General features: G+C 42.8%; 1 protein-coding gene across 1 annotated transcript in view; it reads right to left on the bottom strand.

The window, feature by feature from the left end:
- Window positions 1-20,904, bottom strand: part of LOC147707490 (CD109 antigen-like) — a 911,073-nt gene that overhangs the window by 613,306 nt on the left and 276,863 nt on the right. The window contains exons 4-6 of the mRNA XM_086926507.1: window positions 8,954-9,184; window positions 8,683-8,808; window positions 1,255-1,294 (exon numbers count right to left, since the gene is read on the bottom strand). Coding sequence (XP_086782633.1) covers window positions 1,255-1,294; window positions 8,683-8,808; window positions 8,954-9,184 — 397 coding nt within the window. The remainder of the gene's footprint in view (window positions 1-1,254; window positions 1,295-8,682; window positions 8,809-8,953; window positions 9,185-20,904) is intronic.

A 20,904-nucleotide genomic window follows, 5' to 3' on the forward strand; every position in this document is an offset into this window, starting at 1 on the left:
GAAAGGTAGAGGTTGGGTGTTTTGGTCATCCTTGAAATCACACTTGCACACCTAGTTAAGGTCAAAGAGAAATCTCTAACATGCTTTTCAATGTGGTTGTATAACAGAGGCACGCATGGCTAAACCACGTGAGCCTCTGCTAAGGGGCCCCAACAACAAATGTGTATAACAACGCATTCCTTTACCAAGCTTGCTTTTACAAAGCATGCCTTTACCATGCATGCCATTACCATGCATTTTTGAGTGAAAGGCATGACTTGTAAAGGGATGCATGGAAAATATCACACCCCAACCTCCCCACCCTGAGCCCTAATCACTACCCCAACCCTCGAGCCCTAAACACTACCTGACCCCCTCTGAGCCCTGAACACTAACCCCGACACCCCAAGCACTAAACACTATCCTGACCCCACTGAGCCCTAAACACTACCCTGAACCCCCAAGCCCTAAAAACTACCCTCACCCCCAAGGAAACTCAGCCCCACTTACCTCATCACAACCTCACCCGTTCCTTTCTGCTCCTGGGATGGCCCATCTCCGCATTTATACCAGGCACTGCCTTAATCACACTTGTGTGTGGTTAAGGCATATGCATGGTTGAGGCTTATGCGTGGTTGAGATTTTGGGGAAACGGCATGCGTGGCTCTGACCAATCCTACCACTCCCCTAGTGTCCATGCCCGTGTCTCCCTTCCACCTTCTTGTTTGTGGGTTCAGTGTCCTTATTACCCTCCATCTTTTCAGGGCCTCCAATAGATGTAAATCTTCAGAGGACAAATATATTTTGAGCAGTCCTTTTCATCTATGTAGAAAGAACCCCTCTCACTTCCATTTACCTCCCATATGGTGATTTTACAGTTAGATTACTATAGAAGTTCTTTGTAATGCAGATGAAATATATGAGAATCCATGTAAGACCTTCACCAAGCAAGCAAAAATAATCAGCATATACTCCTTGTTAAAAAACAATATTTATGGTCAAGGAGCCTGACCACTTTCAAGACTGTCTACACACTTTACCCTGTGCTGTATTGTTTATTTTTGTCTGACTGTAAATGGTTTTACCTAGTTTTACACGAATGTTTGATTGATATGGAATAACAGAATACTATAATACACAATATTGTCAACCAGCAATGACTTCATACTTATTTGTAATTTTCCGTGGAACTACATTGAAGTTCAATGCTTCACAAATGCCAGTCTTTAGAATTTTGAAATCATTAAAAAAAATTGTAAATCAGTAAATACTTGCCATATTCCATCACTGTAAATGTTTGATAGTGATTTTGTTTCTGGGGGGAAAAAAGGAGAACAGAGTATTAATGACAATTTGAATAGTCTAACACATAAGGTCAAAGCCCTATACCAACCGTATGAATGTCAATAAGAACTAAATAATGTTGTTAATCATTGCATACTAGAGCAAACTTTCAAGAAATAACTAATTAATTGAAAAGGAAAAGTTAGGAGTTGACTGTATTCACATAAAAGGCATAAAGAAAGGAACTGATGTCAACATGCTTAGGAGAGGCTTATATGTAACTGAATGAATGAATGAGTACAGATTTGTATAGCGCTGGCTACCCGGGGGCATCCCAGCGCTTTAGACCCATCTCAGACAAATCACTCAGCAGAACAGGAAGGTCTTCAGCCGCTTTCTAAACTGTAAATGATTAGGCTCAAGCCGCAGGTAATCGGGCAGCTGATTCCAACTTTTTTGCTGCCTGTACTGCAAAACGTCGGCCCCCTGTACGAGAACGCTTGATCCTCGGGACAGAAAGCAAATTGCGGTGGTTGGATCTAAGAGCTCTGGGCCCTTGATGGTGCCTCAGGAGAGGGCACAGAATGGCAGGGCCCTTGTTGATTATTGATTTATGGGCCATACACAAGGCCTTAAACTGGATCCTTTCCTGAACAGGTAACCAGTGTAGAGCCCGGATGGCCGTCTTCGCCGAGCTGTGTTTAGGGACATCCATAAGCATTCGGGCTGCGCAGTTCTAGACTGACTGGAGTATTTAATGGTCCCTAATGGTGCCCCCAAGTAGACCGCGTTCGCATAGTCAAGCCGCGAGAGGATCAAGGACTGAACCAGGATCCGTCTTGCCTCGAACGGAAGAAGGGTCAGGACCTTCCGTAGGATCTTCAGAAGGCCGTAACAGGTAGCGGCGACCTTACGGGCTTGAACTTGAAAACTAAAGGTGGGATCAAGCCACACCCCCAGACTTTTAATTTGCTCCTTCGGGGGAGGGGGCGGACCCAAACATATGAGCCACCAAGCTTCAAGATTGATGGGGGCCTTATATCCCAGCATCATAATCTCTGTTTTTGAACCGTTCAGTTTCAGAAAAGAGGCGCCCATCCAATCGAGGACCTTGGTGAGACACGGGGAAAGGTTATTGACCCCGGAATCCACAGCATCTGCCCTAGCCAGGGAAACCACCAACTGCGTATCGTCGGCGTAGGTGACCAATTGGATTCCCCAGGGAAGGACCTCATTAGCCAGGGGCCTCATATAGGTATTAAATAGGGTCAGGCTCAATGAGGATCCCTGGGGAACGCCGTAATGCAGTGGGAATTGTTTGGATGCTGATTCCTCCTCAAAAACTGCAAAGGATATGTTAGCAAGGAAGGACCGAAACCAATTAAGGGCGGTCCCCACAATGCCAATCTCCCGCAACCGCTGGAGAAGGAGTGTGTGGTTTACAGTATCGAAGGCTGCGCTGAGGTCCAAAAGGACCACCGCAGCGCAGCCTCCTCCATGCACAATTTTCCTTGCCTCCTCCACTACTGCGACCAGAGCAGTCTCAGTTCCATGCCTCGTTCTAAAACCCGTTTGGGTGACATGCAAGGCGCCCTCATCCTCAATAAATGTTGATAGTATGCGGTTGACATATTTCTCTGCAATTTTACTAACCCCTGGCAGGAGAGAGATAGGTCTATAATTGGACCGTTCTTCTGGATCAAGGCTAGGTTTATTTAGCAGAGCTTTGACACTGGCCTGCTTCCACCGAGGGGGAACTACACCTGCCGCCAGAGAGGAGTTAATAACATCCTTGGTAACAGGAACAACCATGTCAGAGGCCTGTTTTAAAACTGAAGGAGGGGCAATGTCAGAGGGGGAGCCAGATTTAAGGTTCCTGAGGAGCCCTTCAGCCGTAGGTAGATCTAGTGGCGGAAAGGACTCGAGTTTCGTGAGGGAGGTTGGTCCAGAGGGAGGGATCGTGGACTCGGTGACACGTGGGGGTGGAAAAGCTGAGTATATGTTGGCAACCTTCTTGGCGAAGAAGTGGGCCAATTCGGTGCACCGTTTCTGGGGATCATTTACCTCAATTGACGGACATGGTGGAGTAACTAGAGATTTAAAGATTTTAAAAATTTCCCTGGGTGAATTGGCGGCATCAGCAATTTTTCCTTGGTAATAGGATGATTGTGCCATTTTAAGGTGCTTCTTATAATCCCTGAGAACCATCCTATACTCATTTTTATTCTCGAGGGAGAAGTTCTTTCTCCACTTTCTTTCCGCCCTCTTGCAGCTCCGTTTAAGATCCTTCAGATCAGTGGAGTACCAAGGCAGTTTATTCCCGCCGGTGCGATGATTAATCTCATTTACAGGCAGGATGGGATCGAGAGAGGTCTCTAGCCACCTGTTGAGCGCCTCATTCGCTGCGATAGGATCGGCACAGAAGGGAGGGGGAGATTTATTTAATATGGATAGCCATTCCTCTAAGGGGAGTCTCGACCAAATACGCCCCAATCTCTTAGAGGTTGTGGTCGGACGGCTGACATCGGCCGGGGTCCAAGTGAAAGATAGCAGCGTCATGGTCTGACCAAGGGACAAAGAGTGACTCATCCCAAATAATCTCATCCAGATTAGTAAAGAAATGATCAATTAGATGCCCTGCCAAATGGGTAGGTCCCGCTACAATTTGTTTGAGTTGCAGCATCCCCAGTCCTTCCAATAAAGCTTGCGAAGAAGGGGCAGATGGATCGTCTAAATGTATGTTAAAATCTCCCACGATTGAGAAATTGGGGGCGCTACTGATCATATGGGTGATTTTATCATGAAGATTGTCGCAGAAACTCGTGTGTGTTCCAGGAGGCCTGTACACCACAATCCCTGAAAGGGAACATGTGGAGGAAAAGGTTAATACAAACGAGAGGCTCTCGCAGTCAGCGAGCGGGCTCCCAGAGATACGGCACCTAAAAGAGTTTCGATACATAATTGCCACCCCACCTCCTTGCCCAATCTGCCGGTCATTCCTACAGATTATGAAACCCGGGGGGAGGGCACAGACTAAGTCTGGGTCAGAGGCCTCGGTTAACCACGTTTCTGTGAGGAACAGGACATCTGGCTCAAGCTCCTCCAATATCATGCGGATTTCATGTGCATGTTTTGGGAGTGAACGGCAATTAATGAGAAGTAAAGAGTATTTTTTGGGCTTAGGGAGTAACGAAGTACCCAGTTCCTGCGGGCCCAGCAAACCTTTACAGAGAGGACAGGGAATCATTACCTCCAAGGGGAGTAACACATGGGGACAGGGAACTGCGGGGTCATCTCGGAACCTCAATAGCTGGTCTCTACAAAACGTGATTCTACCTGCTCCCAAACCAGGAGTCGCTTCCATCCTCCCGGCCCCTGGGCCCGTCCTGGCACGGACGGGCACAGACGGGCTTTCCTTAGGCGCTCCTTCGGCGCGACCGCTAACGCGTCTGCTGCGCGGAGGGAAGGACTTCTCGAATTTATGCGCTACAGCGCGTGTCACTAACTTGCTCCCCCGAGTCTAGAGCACCAACCAGCCTCCAATCCAACCCAAGATGGCCGCTCTAATTTGCCAGCCACCTCCAAGCCCCCATCTCCCTCAGCAGCCTAATGGGCTAAAAAGGGTCAGAAAAGAATGAAAATACGGCGAAAATGCTCGTGGGTGTCAGCAGAGGTGAAATACAATGTAAAATAACATTTTTAAAAATCGAATTCGGCGAGTGTATTAAAATGGGCAGAGCTGTGTAACTCCCGGCTACAGCCTAAGGAGTAAAGTGTAGGGTGCAAGGTCTCCAGCTGTCACTTCTGTGGCAGAGCAGAGTCGAAGCAGAGCCACATGATGCCATCTACCAGTGGGAAGCTCCTTTGCCGAGAAATCATCCACATCCAATCTGGCACCTGGGGATAATATAAAGGTGGAGAATCTGCAGTTCGGGCTGGACTGTTCCCAAGGGGAATAGTCAAGACTGACAAACAAACAATGGATGTAGGCGCAGATCTCTGTACTGGGGTGAATGTTTGACATTGTGGAGCATTCTGTCCCTCAATTATTCTTTCTGCATTTGTCACCCCGAGTGAGACGGGTATGCCCAGACGTGGATCCCGTTCTCTCCATGCCACTGGAGTCAAGCTAGCCTTGCTAATGAGAGGGTGATTGATGCCCCTACCAGTCACAGGATGCTTGTTTCCAGTCCAGGGACGACCTGACCTGGCAGTTCGGGTTGGACTGTTCCATGTGGAACACGGTCAAGACTAATTTGCATATGGCTGGGTGTGAACTGAAACGGCATGGCATGGGGAGCAAAAAAACGATGGATTTAGGCCCACATCTCTGTACTGGGATGAATGTTTGACATTTTGCAGCATTCTGTCCATCAATTGTTCTTTTTGCATCTACCAATGGTAAGCGCCTATGCTGAGAAATCATCCATATCCAGTCTGGCACCTGGGGATAATCTAAAGGATCGGGAATCTGCAGGGAAAATTATCAATCAGAACAATTACCAAGCCCAAGGTTCATGCAGGATGGGTACAGTGCTTAATTTGACCCAGTGGTGTCCGGTGCTCGGCACAGGCACTTAATTGTCAAAATCTGCACCGGTGAGAGTCTGCCCCAAGGTAGCACTGTCTGGCTAGTTTATAGATGACCACAACAGTAAATTATGAGTTCAATATGCATTACAAATGACTATTTTCTTCTTAAGCTATGCAAAATGAATGCTCTAAAAATCGACAAAAATATAAAATAAAGATACGCTATATTCCCGAGGGGTATAAATGACTTCTTTTGATGTTAGGCAAAGTAATATATCCATCTCCCCCACTTTAACACAAAGGTTCAATATAGGCTGACATTGCTTCAGCTTCTGCTAAGTTACATGACATTGTTACAACAAAAGGGTAAACCCAATGAGTGTCGCTGGGACCTGGGTGCTTTTCAGTACAAAGGGAAGGGGTCCCAGAACACTGTTAATATGCAATAGATATAACTTAGTGTAAAAATAGAAAACAAATGAGATCAACTTGAAGGGACATTGTTATTTAATCACAATGCACCAAAACACAGTGTATTGTACACACAATGCATGCTGTGATCATAAAAAGTAGTAGTGCCCCATAGGATGAGGGGAGGAGGGTGTCGGTGAAAAGAAATAGTGCAGGGTTAGGGAAGTGGTACAGTGAAGGTCAAGTGACCTTAATCAAAACAATTTTTAATACTGGCTTCAAAACAGAGCCAGACAAATAAACAATAAATGTTCATAAATTGTGATAAACCATGCTTCTAAAATTGCAGTAAAAATCATGCTCGGGGTAGAAGCTGGCAGGCGGACCAGTTGTCGACGTTTCGACCCCACAACACGAAAGGGAGTAGTAGGACCTTACAGGAGGATCTCCCTCAGGACAGGGGAAGGAAGCGGGCATACTTCCTAAGGCATGAAAAAATAAAAGGAATCAAACTCAATACTGGTCCCAAAGGATCCAAAATTTTAAAGTAAGTGGCAGTGGAAAAGTATATAAATTAATGAAGTTACCGTGAGTCACGAAGTTACAAATGGGTCATGAGGCAGGGAAACCAAGTCAAACACGACTTCAGGGGGTAAGCACATCAATGTATGCATCTGGGAATTCAATAAACAGAAATTAAAAGCAGCATTCAAAGAAAGGGAAACTCAGGCTATGAGTGCGCAGTGGGCCGAAATCAAACCAAAAGGATGAATCAACTCACGGAGGATGGGCTGAAAAATCACCGTCCTCGTTTCAACAACTTCATTGCAAAACAGCAGTTATCTTTAGATGTCTGCTAGATGACTCAAAGAGATTAGCACTTTACATACACTTTCTTCATTAGGAAATAAGTACATAGAGAATATCGAAAGGTTTTGGTTACTTACTTTGTGAAGTATATATATCAGTGAGCAGCTAGCTGTGGAAAGCTTTACATAAATGCAGTGATATGGACTATCAGCATATATGATTAGCAAATGTCAAAACCACAACTAACTTCTACCATTTCCAGGTGGAATCAGATTTGACAAAGATGAAAGTTGTCATAGACTTCAATTTTTATTTTTAATAGTCCAGAACACATAGTCTGTCAATTTTGAAAGAAAGAGCAACTGAAAGATTGGGCCACAGGAAGAGAATAAACTGGCTTCCAGATGGGACTGGTTTAGTACAGGGACAAGCATTGCCTCATTCTAAACCATTGGCACTGGCACTGTGATCAACATGGCATTCATCATATCTACAGATGTTAAAAGTTTTCAGTACTATGGCCAGTCATAGATCATGTGAGTAGTCGAAGGGGGCAAACTATCCTCTAGTTTTTGGTAACTGCACAGATCCAGCAAATCAAAGTAATTGTGATTTACTGACAGATTATAAATTGAAGAAGTTCGAACTTCAGGTCAAAATGTGCCATTTTCAAGATTTAAATAAAATGAAATCACTTAACAACTCACACTATTCCTTTAGGGCATGATATACATCGATCAGAGTACATCAATGAGCAGTTGATGATTGAGAGGTTTAGCAAGACAAATGAATTGACACCGACTATCAACCTCTAGGATTATCAATAGTTAAAATCATAACTAACTGTTTCTAGTCCCAGGTGGAATCCTGTCTGACCGTGACGCAATTTGTCATAGGTTTCAATGATTTTCTTTTAAATAGCCCAGATATCAGCTTCCTGTCAATTTTGAAAGATAGAGAAATTGGGAAATTAGGCATTTGACCCATCTTGTAAAGTGGCATCTGTATGTAACTAATCAGGACACAAGTGCATTCATTTGTTAGGTATGGGGGTGCTTTGGGAAGGGCATTAATCCAGGTGGAATGAGGAAAAAAATGAAGGTCAAATATCTAAATTTGAGAGATCTTTAATTGTAACTGCAATAGATTTTCTGAGAGTCATGGCTAACCAACCCCTACATCTGCCCACCCTGTGTTCAAATAATATTTTCTACCATTGTGGAATATGGTTTACTAGTAGAGGCCTGGAACCCCGAGTCAACACTGTATCATTTAAGTATAGAAGATGGCTTCACTCGTAGATGGGAAGAACATGTGAAATAGCATGGTATAATATGTTTAATGAGCAAAGTTATGAACTTTGGGACTCGAATGAGGATTTGCTGTGGTTTGAGTTCTTCAGACTGATCGCTGACAGTGAGAGGTGGATATAACCCATTTGAAGACAAGAGACAGAATATTCTGGTGGAAATTTTCTATATATTTATATTTGGTGGGCTCATCCAGGCATGGGTTGTTTCCGTTTGGGTGAAAAAAGGGCTTGCATTGTCTGCATCTACTGTATGGACTTGCTACTGACTCACCCATTGCAAAACCAAATGTTTTTTGTGGTTTATAAAACTGTGTACAAATTACGAAAACATAAAAAAAAGTATTAAAACTTACATTTACTTGTACATCTATGGACCAATCGCCGAGTGGCGGATGTTCAGATAATTGAAAGGCTTGAGAAACAACACCCAAATCAGTTTGCTCTTCCAACCACTGCTCAATAAGATTTCCTCGTGGATCCTGGAAAAGAAATAGATTGAGTGCACCGCCTCATAAAATACAGGTGCTTGGTTTCATACATCTAGGGATTGTCATACATCAATCACACACAATTTTGAATCAGATATGAGCATAAATGCATAGACCATTTCTACCGCCAACCTACCCGAATATGTATATTTAAAGAAGTTTCATACGGTTTCAAATCCAACAACACCGTTAGGATTCGCATCTTCACTTCTTGTCCTGGTTTATACTTGGACTTGTCAGTCTGGATGAAGACAAAGCAGCCTTTGCTTTGGAATTCCAGTGAGGCACTGTTAGAGAATACAATCTGGTCTTTCACATATCCTTTCACATGCAATGCATGCCCACCAGCAACAGTGTTCATTGGCAGCTGAAAAACAAACAACCGTCAACAATCACCTTCAATCATCTACCAGTGTGTCTGTCCCATGTTTGATAGTTAAATAATCTGAAAATATGATCTTTACGTTACAAAGCAATACATTCCCAAATGCTAGATTTCAGACAGGTGCATGGAAACGAAGCATCGCTCAATATCAAAACCTTAAACCCACATGATGAGCTTATTCTAGAATACAATTCAAACTGAGGAAAGGTTTAGATTAGAATCTCCGAGAATTCATAGATTAAAAAATATCAACTACTTCGAAACTCAAATGCACAACAGTTGTATGTATTTAACACAAAACTCACGGATTGGATTGTTATTTTTAGAATTATTAAAAATTATAGTTTAAGTAAAAAAAAAAAAATATATATATATATATATATATATATATATATATTCACTGAAAAAACTATAGGTTTCAGGGACGTAATAGTTAGTTGGACATTTGACTCATATAAAACCAGAGAGTTTTAGTTAGTTGAGCTAACTATAACTCGCACGCCCGCAATGCACTGCTGATGACGTCACATATTACATCACTAATGACATGGTCAGTGACATCACCGATGATATCACTGATGACATCTCAAATGACATCACTGATGACATCATCCACATGATAATTTGATGCACATACTGATGCCCTAATATAAACTATGATACACGCACTTTAAAATATAGACTACTATTTTTGAAACCATACACACAAGAATGCCAGATACTAAATAGCACAGACTATTTCCTAGGTCTATACACACATCCACTGTCTTACACATAAGTTAATCATCAATACAGTACTTTAATATGTACTGATACACCTATACATACAGTCACACTCTACCACTCATTCATAGAGTTAGTCACACACCTAGTCAGTCATGCAAAGAATGAATTACATGCTCATATATACAGTTATATACACCAACTGAGTTATTTATACATACACCACATCACTTATTTATGCAGATGCTAAGAAATACTTATTGTCTTATACAATCACTGATACAAGCAGACACTCATTTATACACCCACTCTTCAAATAACTTACCCTGACATATAGTCAATTATATACTCCAACACTCAAATATACTGCCGTAAAACATATGTGGTTAGTCACAGATATACCACTGAGACATTCATTCACTAAGCAACACACCCATACAGCCCTTCCCAAATGCACTTTTGAATGCATACAACCATTGAATTACCCACTCAGACATCTGTGCACAGAGTCACACCCCCCTCCACCGACCCACACAGACACTCAGGCATTCATGCAGATACTCAGACAAGAAATCAATAACCCATATAGACACCTATGTAGGTACTTACCATCCCATGCAGCCGCTTACACACCAACTGAGAGACTAATACAGACTTTCACACAGTTTAGTCACTAACCCATGCATTCAGTAAGACACGTTCAATCACTCACTTATACAGTCAGTCATGTGCCTACTAAATAATCCCTTCAGGCACTTGTAAATCCACTCACTCTTCAATACACCTTGGCATAGCTATACATGAAAAATATTTAAAGTTTACAGAAACACACATCCACTGGATGATGGCATCAGTGATGTCATTTAAGATGTCATCAGTGATGTCACTGACCATGTCATGAGTGATGTAATATGTGATGTCATCAGAAGTGAATTGCCGGCGCGCAAGTTATAGTTAGCTCAACTAACTATAACAGGCGAATTTCTCTTGTTTTGTATGAGTCAAATGTCCAACTAACTATACCTTCCCTGAAACATATGGTTTTTCAGTATATATATATATATATTACCTACTGGCGGTCGCCAGTAGGTAGTTATAGTTAGGACCTAGATTCCATAGGAAATCCGCAACATTCTATTGGGAATACCTTTGGCGCCGGTTGATGAATCTTTGCGAATTTCTCAAAGAAGATGGCCTGCTCCGCTCTGCTCCTTCCCTGAAAGTTTTGGGGGGATTCGTCAAGTGGGGGCTGAGCAAAAAAGGGGGTCCCAAAACGTGTTTTCCCCATGTTGTTTTCCATAGGACGATTAGGCACGGCTACAGCCCGAACGGCTAAACGGAATTACACCAAATTTGGCAGAGAGGTAGAGTTCGGTTCGCAGATTACCCTTTTTCTTAAATGGTGTAAATCCCTCCAGTAGCTCCTGAGAAAATCAAAAGACAAAAAATATATATATCTATAAGCGCGCTCAGTACGCGCACGGGTCCGCGTACCGTTCGCGCACCATACGCGTACCGTACGCGTACGTGCGCGGACATTTGCACGCTCGAGCTGCATGCTGATTGGCTACCCATGTCTGTCAACACTCCAAAACAGAAATTGTTGGCAGCCATCTTGTGCCTCGGTAGACTCAGGCACAAGTAAGCAGAAAAACAAATGTGTAGAATTCGAAAAGGGGGCAGGGTAGAAGCACCCTGACCCCCTAGGCCTGCTCAGAAGGTCCCACAAGGACACCCAAGCCAAAAAAAAAATCTTTTATTTTTTTCAAAAAATCACGGGATGCGCGTACCGTGCGCGCACGGGTCCGCATGCGCACGGTACGCGTACGGTGCGCTTACATTTCAGAGAAAGCTGCATGCTCATTGGCTGTCAACACTCCAAACCAGGAAGTGTTGGCAGCCATCTTGTGCTCAGTAGACAGAGGCACAAGAAAGCAGAAAAACAAATGTGTAGAACACAAAAAGGGGGCAGGGTAGAAACACCCTGACCCCCTAGGCCTGCCAAGGTGATCCCACATGGACCCCCAAGGACCAATTTTTTTTCTTAAACCTGGTATGTTTTTCTTTAAATTACCCCCCCAGGGGGACCAAATCGTGGGGGCATAGTGATAAAGAAGTGTGGGGGGTGCCCAATCCCCCCCCCACACTGCCCCGGAGACCGCCGCCCTCTGGGGCAAAGCAACCCAGCCCCCTGGTGCATACTGGAGGCTCCTGGTGGGCTAGTTGGCCCGCAGGGACCGCCAGTATGCAAGGGGAATTAGTTCCCCCTCTACAAACGCGCCAGGGGCTGCGTTGCAGAGAGGTGTAAAAAGGGGCATAGACTTATTACTCCTCTCTGCAATGCAGCCCCCTGGCGCATACTGGAGGTTCCAGGTGGGCTAGTTGGACCCCAGGGACCCCCGGTATGCAAGGGGAATTAGTTCCCCCTCTGCAAACATGCCCGGGGGCTGCATTGCAGAGAGGTTTAAAAAAGGGTGTGGCCTCATTACACCTCTCTGCAATGCAGCCCACTGGCGCATACTGGAGGTTCCAGGTGGGCTAGTTGGCGCACAGGGACCCCCAATATGCAAGGGGAATTAGTTCCCCCTCTGCAAACGCACCCGGGGGCTGCATTGCAGAGAGGTGTAAAAAAGGGTGTGGCCTCATTACAACTCTCTGCAATGCAGCTCCCTGGCGCATACTGGAGGTTCCAGGTGGGCTAGTTGGCCCCCAGGGACCCCCAGTATGCAAGGGGAATTAGTTCCCCCTCTGCAAAAACGCCAGGGGGCTGCGTTGCAGAGAGGTGTAAATACATTTTTTTTTCAATTTATATTAAAAATATGTCATGTGATTTAACAAATAATATATCTACAAATAAATAATTTATAATAATGTAGTAAATCAGTATAAAAAATATAACAATTATTACAGTTAAAAATTATTTACAAAACCATTGAAATTCACTGAAAAAAACATAGGTTTCAGACACGTTATAGTTAGGAATTACCATTTAAAAAAACCTTGCAAATTCACTGAAAAAACTATAGGTTTCAGCCATGTTATAGTTAGGAATTAGCATTTAAAAAACCTTGCAAATTCACTGAAAAAACCATAGGTTTCACACCAGTTATAGTTACCTGGTCATTTTACTAATACAAAACCTTTGAAATTCCCCTGTTATAGTTAGTTCAGCTAACTATAACTCGTGCGCCCGCAATGCACTGCTGATGACGTCACATATTACATCACTCGTAACATGGTCAGTGACATCACTCATGTCCATCAAGAGCGCCAGCAATCACCCGCAAATGGACCATCTGTGCAGAAGTGGAAACACGTAGGGTGTTTGGTGCCGCCAGGGACTGGACCTTGGTTTGGACGCCTGGAAATGTTTGAAAGTGCATTTATCTGGGGATTTCGGTGTTGTACTAATGGAGCACAAACATCAAAGCAGCGCCCACTGGAGGGTTAACAATAATGAGGTGACAGCGCACTACATGAACCAGCATGCCTAACAAATTTGCCTAACGAGGCGCCCACCAAGGGGCAGAATACTGAAAATTGTAAAGGCAATTTTCGTGTGGGTGGGTTGTTTTCGCCTCGGTTTGCTGTGGCTCCTCAATGATGAAGGTCGAGATGCGACCGAAATGCATTCGAAAATGAAAATGCCACTTTGGGAATAAAACCTTTAACCAACTGGGATGTGTGTGGCTCAATCCTTTTCCTGCAAAGAGGTTCGAGAGAATTTAAAGTGGCTTGGTCCAGCCCAGAGCGACGCACCGTCCATCAAGAGCGCCAGCAATCACCCGCAAACGGACCATCTGTGGAGAAGTGGAAACACGTAGGGAGTTTGGTGCCACCAGGGACTGGACCTTGGTTTGGACGCCTGGAAATGTTTGAAAGTGCATACATCTGGGGATTCCGGCGTGGTACAAATGGAGCACAAACATCAAAGCAGCGCCCACTGGAGGGTTAACAATAATGAGGTGAGAGTGCACTACATGAACCAGCATGCCTAACAAATTTGCCTAACAAGGCGCCCACCAGGGGGCAGAACACTGAAAATTATAAAGGCAATTGTCGTGTGGGTGGGTTATTTTCGCCTCGGTTTGCTGTGGCTCCTCTCTGATGAAGGTCGAGATGCAACCGAAATGCATTAGAAAATGAAAATGCCACTTTGGAAATAAAACCTTTAACCAACCGGGATGTGTGTGGCTCAATCCTTTTCCTGCAAAGAGGTTCGAGAGAAAATATATATATATATAACTATATATATATATATATATATATATATATATATATATCTATATATATATATATATATATATATAAATCAAACACAACGTCTTCAAAGAGACAATACAATTAAGCCGCAACTCCAGCTGATTTTTCTTGAAGGTTAATTTATTCTTAAATCCATTTAACACTCGCACAGGCTTGACCCACGCGTTTCGGTAGCCATGTCTACCTTGTTCACGATCAGTTACTCATGTGACTTGGTTTAAAAACATTTCTTTACAGGAAGCCATGATTACACAGTTTCCTGTTTGTCACTCAAGAATAAAAAAACTACCACCGATGATTCTGGGCTCTGTAGTTTTTTCCTTACTATATGAATTAAATCAATTATGAATGCAATAGTTGGTGATGGTTTTTACACATTATGTCTCATCCAGCAAAGCAACAAAACAATATTATCGATATTTAACTTATTGTTATAAGACATTTGGGATTTCACTATATGCATTTATGCATGTGATTATACATCCATTGTCAATAAAGTTTTATTCTTTAATTTATTCCATTTTGAACCCTCCAGTGGGTAGTCGCTGTTTTTCACTTAGTCATTCTTTGTTTTTGTGATCCCATGTTTTAGGCCCTCCAGTGGGCATGTGTTATGTGTTCTCTCTTCTTGTTTTCGCTGAGCAATGTTAAACCCTTCCTTCAGCTCCCTGATGCATTCATACTAAACTAAGCTATTTTTTTAAATTCACAAATGTATGTACAAACTTGGGCGTCATGTTTGACGACAACTTGAATTTTATGGCTCATGCCAACCAAACGGCCGCCACAGCGTTTTACAAACTACGCTTGGTCAAGAAGATTCTTCCTTTTCTCCCTAAACATGTAGGCAAGACATTGGTTAGCACCCTTGTCCTGTCAGCATTAGATTATTGCAATGGCCTGTTCGCCAATGCCCAAATTAGAGTCATCAAGAAAATGCAGACAGTTCAGAACGCAGCAGCGAGACTTCTCTCAGACGTCCCCAAATTCAAACCTATAACCGAGACCTTGAGAAGCTTTCACTGGCTTCCTATCAGGAACAGAATCAAATTCAAAACCCTGTGTATTGTTTACAAAGCGTTACATCAACAAGCACCTCAATTCCTGAGAGACCACCTGGTTCCATATGTTCCTTCTCGGCCACTCCGTTCTGCTCAGCTGAATGATCGGATTGTTCCACGGACTAAGTTAGTCAACTGGGGAGACAGACGATTCCTGGTTGCCGCCCCAAAACTATGGAACACACTTCCTCAATCCATAAGATCCAGCCCAAATCTCCTGTCATTCAGAAAGAAACTGAAAACATGGTTGTTCAATCTCTAAGAACCGGACGCCAAGCATAGGAGAGTTATCAATAGTACAGCGCTGAGACGCCTGGGGGCATTTGTTCGCGCTTACGAAATGTTAAAAAATAAATAAAATAAATAAATACAGTTCTTCCGACTGATTCAGTCCGAAAGGTATCATGGTCCGGAAGTTCAGAATATGTTGTGACTCCTTTTGTCATAAAGTTTTTTCTCGGTTGCCACCTCTGTCTGATGAAGGTATCGTTTCTAGTCCATAGAATTTGAGAAGTTTCCAGTTTCCATTATGATGGGTTTCCATGTGCTTGGCTACCCCATTGTTCCGCATTGTTTTTATCTTTGTTTTTTGTGGCACGAACATGTTCGAGTATGCGTTTAAGTTTGCATATGGTGCTCCCTACATATTTTAACTTGCAGGGGCATTCAATGATGTAAATTGTGTACTGACTCTTGCATGTGATCAATTCTTTTATCTGCCAGACTTTGTTGTTTGCCATAGTTTTTTCTATTGTGGATTTCGCAATTTCACAAACTTTACAGTTATGGCACTTTATGAAACCCTTTGTTTTCAACCAAGTTGTTTTCACATTTTTGTTTTTAAAATGGCTTTGGACCAACTGATCTTTTAAGTTTCTAGCTCTTCGATAAGTTATTACCGGGTGTGGCCCCATTTTTTCACCAATTGTGGTGTCCAATTGTAGAAATTTCCAATTTCTTCTCATAATTTGTGCTAATTCCTTAGACTATTGACTGTAATCTAGGATTAGCCTTATGGGTTTCTCCTTGGGGTCTTCTTGCACATTTTTGGGAGTGAGACATTCCATTCTTGATTTGTCATTAGCTCTGTTCCAGCATTTATTTATGATTCCCTTGCCATATTTCCTTTGTTCAAAGCACTTTATTGTTCCCGCGCTGTGTTTCTTCCATTAATTTTCCTCACTGCAAATTATTCGCAGACAAAGGAATTTCCCATAAGGGATGCTTGAGATCAATGATGGCTGATGGAAACTTGTTGCTTCCAAAGATGCGTTGGTTGCTCTGACTTTTCGATGAAGGGTCGTTTCCAAGCAATTGTCTTTTATATAAACTTCCACATCCAGGAGTACAACTTTGCTCTTGCTTTTTTGGTGGCTAAGGGAAGGTGACGCATATATACTGACGCATCACTTGCTTGTAGATATGCCCCCTAGTCACTTACTCATACAGCCAATCAGACACCCACTCGCCTACTATAACGTTCCTGCAACCTTTGTTTTTTTCAGTGAATATATATATATATATATATATATATATATATATATATGCGTTCTGAACTGTCTGCATTTTCTTGATGACTCTAATTTGGGCATTGGCGAACAGGCCATTGCAATAATCTAATGCTGACAGGACAAGGGTGCTAACCAATGTCTTGCCTACATGTTTAGGGAGAAAAGGAAGAATCTTCTTGACCAAGCGTAGTTTGTAAAACGCTGTGGCGGCCGTTTGGTTGGCATGAGCCAACCAAACTCAATTATATATATATTCAATTATATATATATATATATATATATATATATATATATATATATAATATATATCCATGCCAAAACGCTCCAATGGGAGATCCCTCACCTTTTTCTGGGGTTGCTTGATGCCGGCGGAGCAGCCGGTAATCAATATCAGCAAAAGAACGGAGTTCCAGCGAGCACTCCGGTCATAAAAAACACACACCAGGGTCAAGTCCTTAAATCAGCATAACCAGGTTTATTATCTCCATAAACCCGTCATGACACGTTTCGCACTTCACAGAGCGTTTGTTCACAGTTGAAATGTCAACTGAACATGAAACTTGGGGTGCATGTATGAGGTACTCAAAGCTATAGTGTTATATAAGAATCCTAATTTCATGAAAAGTTGTTGCTTCCTCTAAATAACATCATTTAGTTTTGTAAGACTTAATATGCATGTATGCCATGTGCATGCAATCGGATTATGAATCCAAATGTGTATTTAACGCTTTCTGCAAAGCTATCCTGTGCCGGCACCCCCAACACTTTTGTGTACTGGTACTGGTACTGGTGTTAACTGACTCTGACTGGCCCTGGGCTCTGCCTAACCAGGCCCAGGGTCACTGCTATGCTGAAAACACTCAGAATAGAGTGAAGACACCTACATACACTAGGGTACACTATGGGTTAGGGTACCCCTATGATTGGTATGACCTCCCCTATAAGGCCCTAGAACATATTCAGGCAGGGGGATTGAAACTACTTTTAAGTCCCTACTATATAATAGGTCATGGCAGCTTGCATGTGTGCACTGCTGAAGGCTGAGGTCAGTTTAAAAGCAGCCTTCTGTTGCAGGACTGTTTTTAAAATGCAAATAGTCCCAAACTCAACTTTGGTGTTTGAGGCACTTAAAAATTGATAAACTACAATGTTTGGGTATATTAGGTACCCAAAGTCATTTTTACCATTGCAAATCCCCAGCCACGTAACATGACAAGAAGTTATTAAATAATAAATAATGTCAAGGAGGTGATAAAATATAATTCAAGGACGTCCTAGAATAGTATTGATAAATCCAACAATAAGGTATTGCTGAATTTATCCTAAAATGTACAGACAAGATGTTATAAGCCAAAATTCAACCTTCCAGTGGTCTGTCCTGATTGGTCAGAGTTCAGTGGATTGGCCAAGCTGCTTTGAAGGGGTGATAAAATTATCCCTGGGGTTAGGGATCCCTTCTGGGAGAAGATTGCTGGGCATTGGAATGCCAGGGGGAGGGGTAGTAAATAATGTTCCTAACCCCTTCCGTGCTCATGACGAGCTCAGCTCGTCATGAGGCACAGTGGAGCTGTGCTCATGACGAGCTCAGCTCGTCATCAAGCCACCCATTTCCATTATGGCCCAGCACAGGGGAAGAATGAATCTAGCAGCCAAGGTGTTAAACGGAAGGAGGGAACAGACTGGAGAAACCAGTTTAATTTACACCTCTACCCTTTTCCCCCAAGCCAGTTGGCCAGATTAAGGAAGTAATGGACAGGTGTAAGGGGGAGGGACAGTATGGAGATGGACCATCCTGAAGGAGGGCTTAGCCAGCCCTTGTCTGTCTGCTATAAAATCAGCCATGATAAATTGGAGACATGGTGCTCTCTCGGAGAATATAGTGCCACACTTTGAATGAAGTGGTCATACCCTGTCGTGTTGACCTGCACCTCATTGGACAGGAGTGCCCTCCTGCTTGACCCAGAGAACCTGGAATAAATATCTGAGAGGAGCAGAGCCTCTCAGATGCGCTGCTTAAAATTCAAGAAGGAAGGAGGGTCCATGCTGAGAAATTTGATTTCCACCAACCAGACCCTGCATTCTGAAGACTGCACCTCATGCACAATCTAGAACTACAGCACTGTGGACTACCTTGCTTCAGAAAGATTGAAGAGTGGACTCTCTGCAAGCTACAGGTTAACAGATCTCACCTGGATTATCACCAACAAGAATCCTCAGCCTGTACTACCAGTGGATTTGTAAGGGCATTGTCCAAGTGGATTATGGGAACTGAAGTCCCAAACTTTCAAGGATTATCTTGGAGCTTTCAGACCATTGAAGTAATTTTTTAATACTTTGGTACACTTTGGGGAACTTCATGAAGAAGTTTCAGACGTTTGGAGCAACTTTGTAAAAAGCTCCATACGTGCAATGACTCGACCTGGACAGCCAAGCCGCAACCCTAAACAGCAAGCCGGCCTGCCATCTAGGTTCGTCCCGCTGCAAAGCTACAGCGGTCCGACTTCCAGAGTTTGACCGGGATTGAGATGAAACCCAAGCTGGCAAACCCTCACCAAATCTGGCCTGGTGAAGAGCATTGAGGGACCATGCAGGAAAAAGCTCAGTAAAAGTTTCCAAGTCAGAACATATAAAAGGTGACCGGGACCAACTGCAAGAGTCATGCCACCCACCTTCAACAGCGTGCCGGCCTGGATTTCTTGTTTGTCCTGCTGGAAAGCTCTGGAAGTCTTCCACTAGTTTGACCGGGAGGTCGTCGCAAGGCAAGCCGGACTGGCTAAGAGCTTCGAGGGACCCTGGGAAGAAAATCTCCAGAAAAGTTTCTAAGTCAGAAGGTAAAAACTTTGACCGAGAACTACCGCTAGGGGTATTCGTGCAGGGCTCTTGCACAGTCAGCCTGAAACTTTGACTTTATCCCGGTCTAGAGTAACCAGATGTCCCAATAGGTGCTATAGGTTTCTATGTGCCATATAGTGCAAAATCTTTCAAAAATCCTATCTCCAGTTTCCTGCATTGAATGTTTTCATTTTGGTGTCATATTAAAGACAAAAAAAATATTTTCTATTTTTATAAATTAGTGTTAGATTGTTATTGTGTGTTGTGTCTTATTTACTGAATTGGTGTTTTTAAATGCTTTACATCTTTGAAGTTAAGCCTGCCTGCATGCAGCCAAGCTACCAAGGGCTGAGCATGGGAATAATTTTCTAAGACCTGTATTGATCCCTATATTGTGTTAGTGGCCTTACAGCCAGTGGTAAATGCCTATCTGCCACTACTAATAATCCACTTTTCAACAACACTCAAATTCGAAATTTGCTGATTCTTAACTTACTTTTAGACGCAGAATAAATAGCTGTGTTTCTATTATAAACAAGTGGCAATTCACTTTAGTGTATTCCTATTAAGTAAAGTGATATAAGACAATGTAAAGCTGTCTGTCAATGACAGACGTTATACATTACTTGCAATGTATGATATTTGTGTTACATGGCTATCATTGCTATTCCAAAAGCTTCTGTTACCATTTGAGGAAACACATCCCATAACAAACGTTTCTGACATACCGTGAAAACCTACATTGACCATATATTAATCCCGAAGTATGTTTTATAAATTTATCAAGATAAAATACAAATGCACTGTAGCTGAAAATATATGTGGTATTTTATTACTGTTTTTCACCAGCTTCAATTTCATAATACAATAATTTATGTTCATGTCTTTTACCAGCTTTACACTGTTGAAACTGATGACTTCGCAAAAAGAACTTCAAAAGACAACAAAAACTGCTGTTTAGGTGGCCCATTCACAAATGCAGTTGCAGGTGGTGTAACTGTAAGTTTATCTTACACGTGGAACGACTTCATTTATTAGTGTATGTTGGTTTTGCAATTCACAAAAAGTGAACTTGAACTATCAAATCAACTAATATCAATTGTGTATAGTGTAACAACTGATATCAATTGTGCATAGTGTAACATTAACTGAGAGAACAGCTTCTCCTTTGGGCAGAGAGTGGAGCTTACAGGAATATGTGATGTTACAACGCATGCCATTACATCGTATGCCATTGCAACGCAAACCTTTACTCCGACTTTCTGTCGGGGGAGCTGGAAGTTGGAATAGAATAATTTTCTATTCCAACTCC

Source organism: Lissotriton vulgaris, chromosome 6 (genome assembly GCF_964263255.1).
Source record: "Lissotriton vulgaris chromosome 6, aLisVul1.2, whole genome shotgun sequence".
Taxonomy (NCBI): domain Eukaryota; kingdom Metazoa; phylum Chordata; class Amphibia; order Caudata; family Salamandridae; genus Lissotriton; species Lissotriton vulgaris.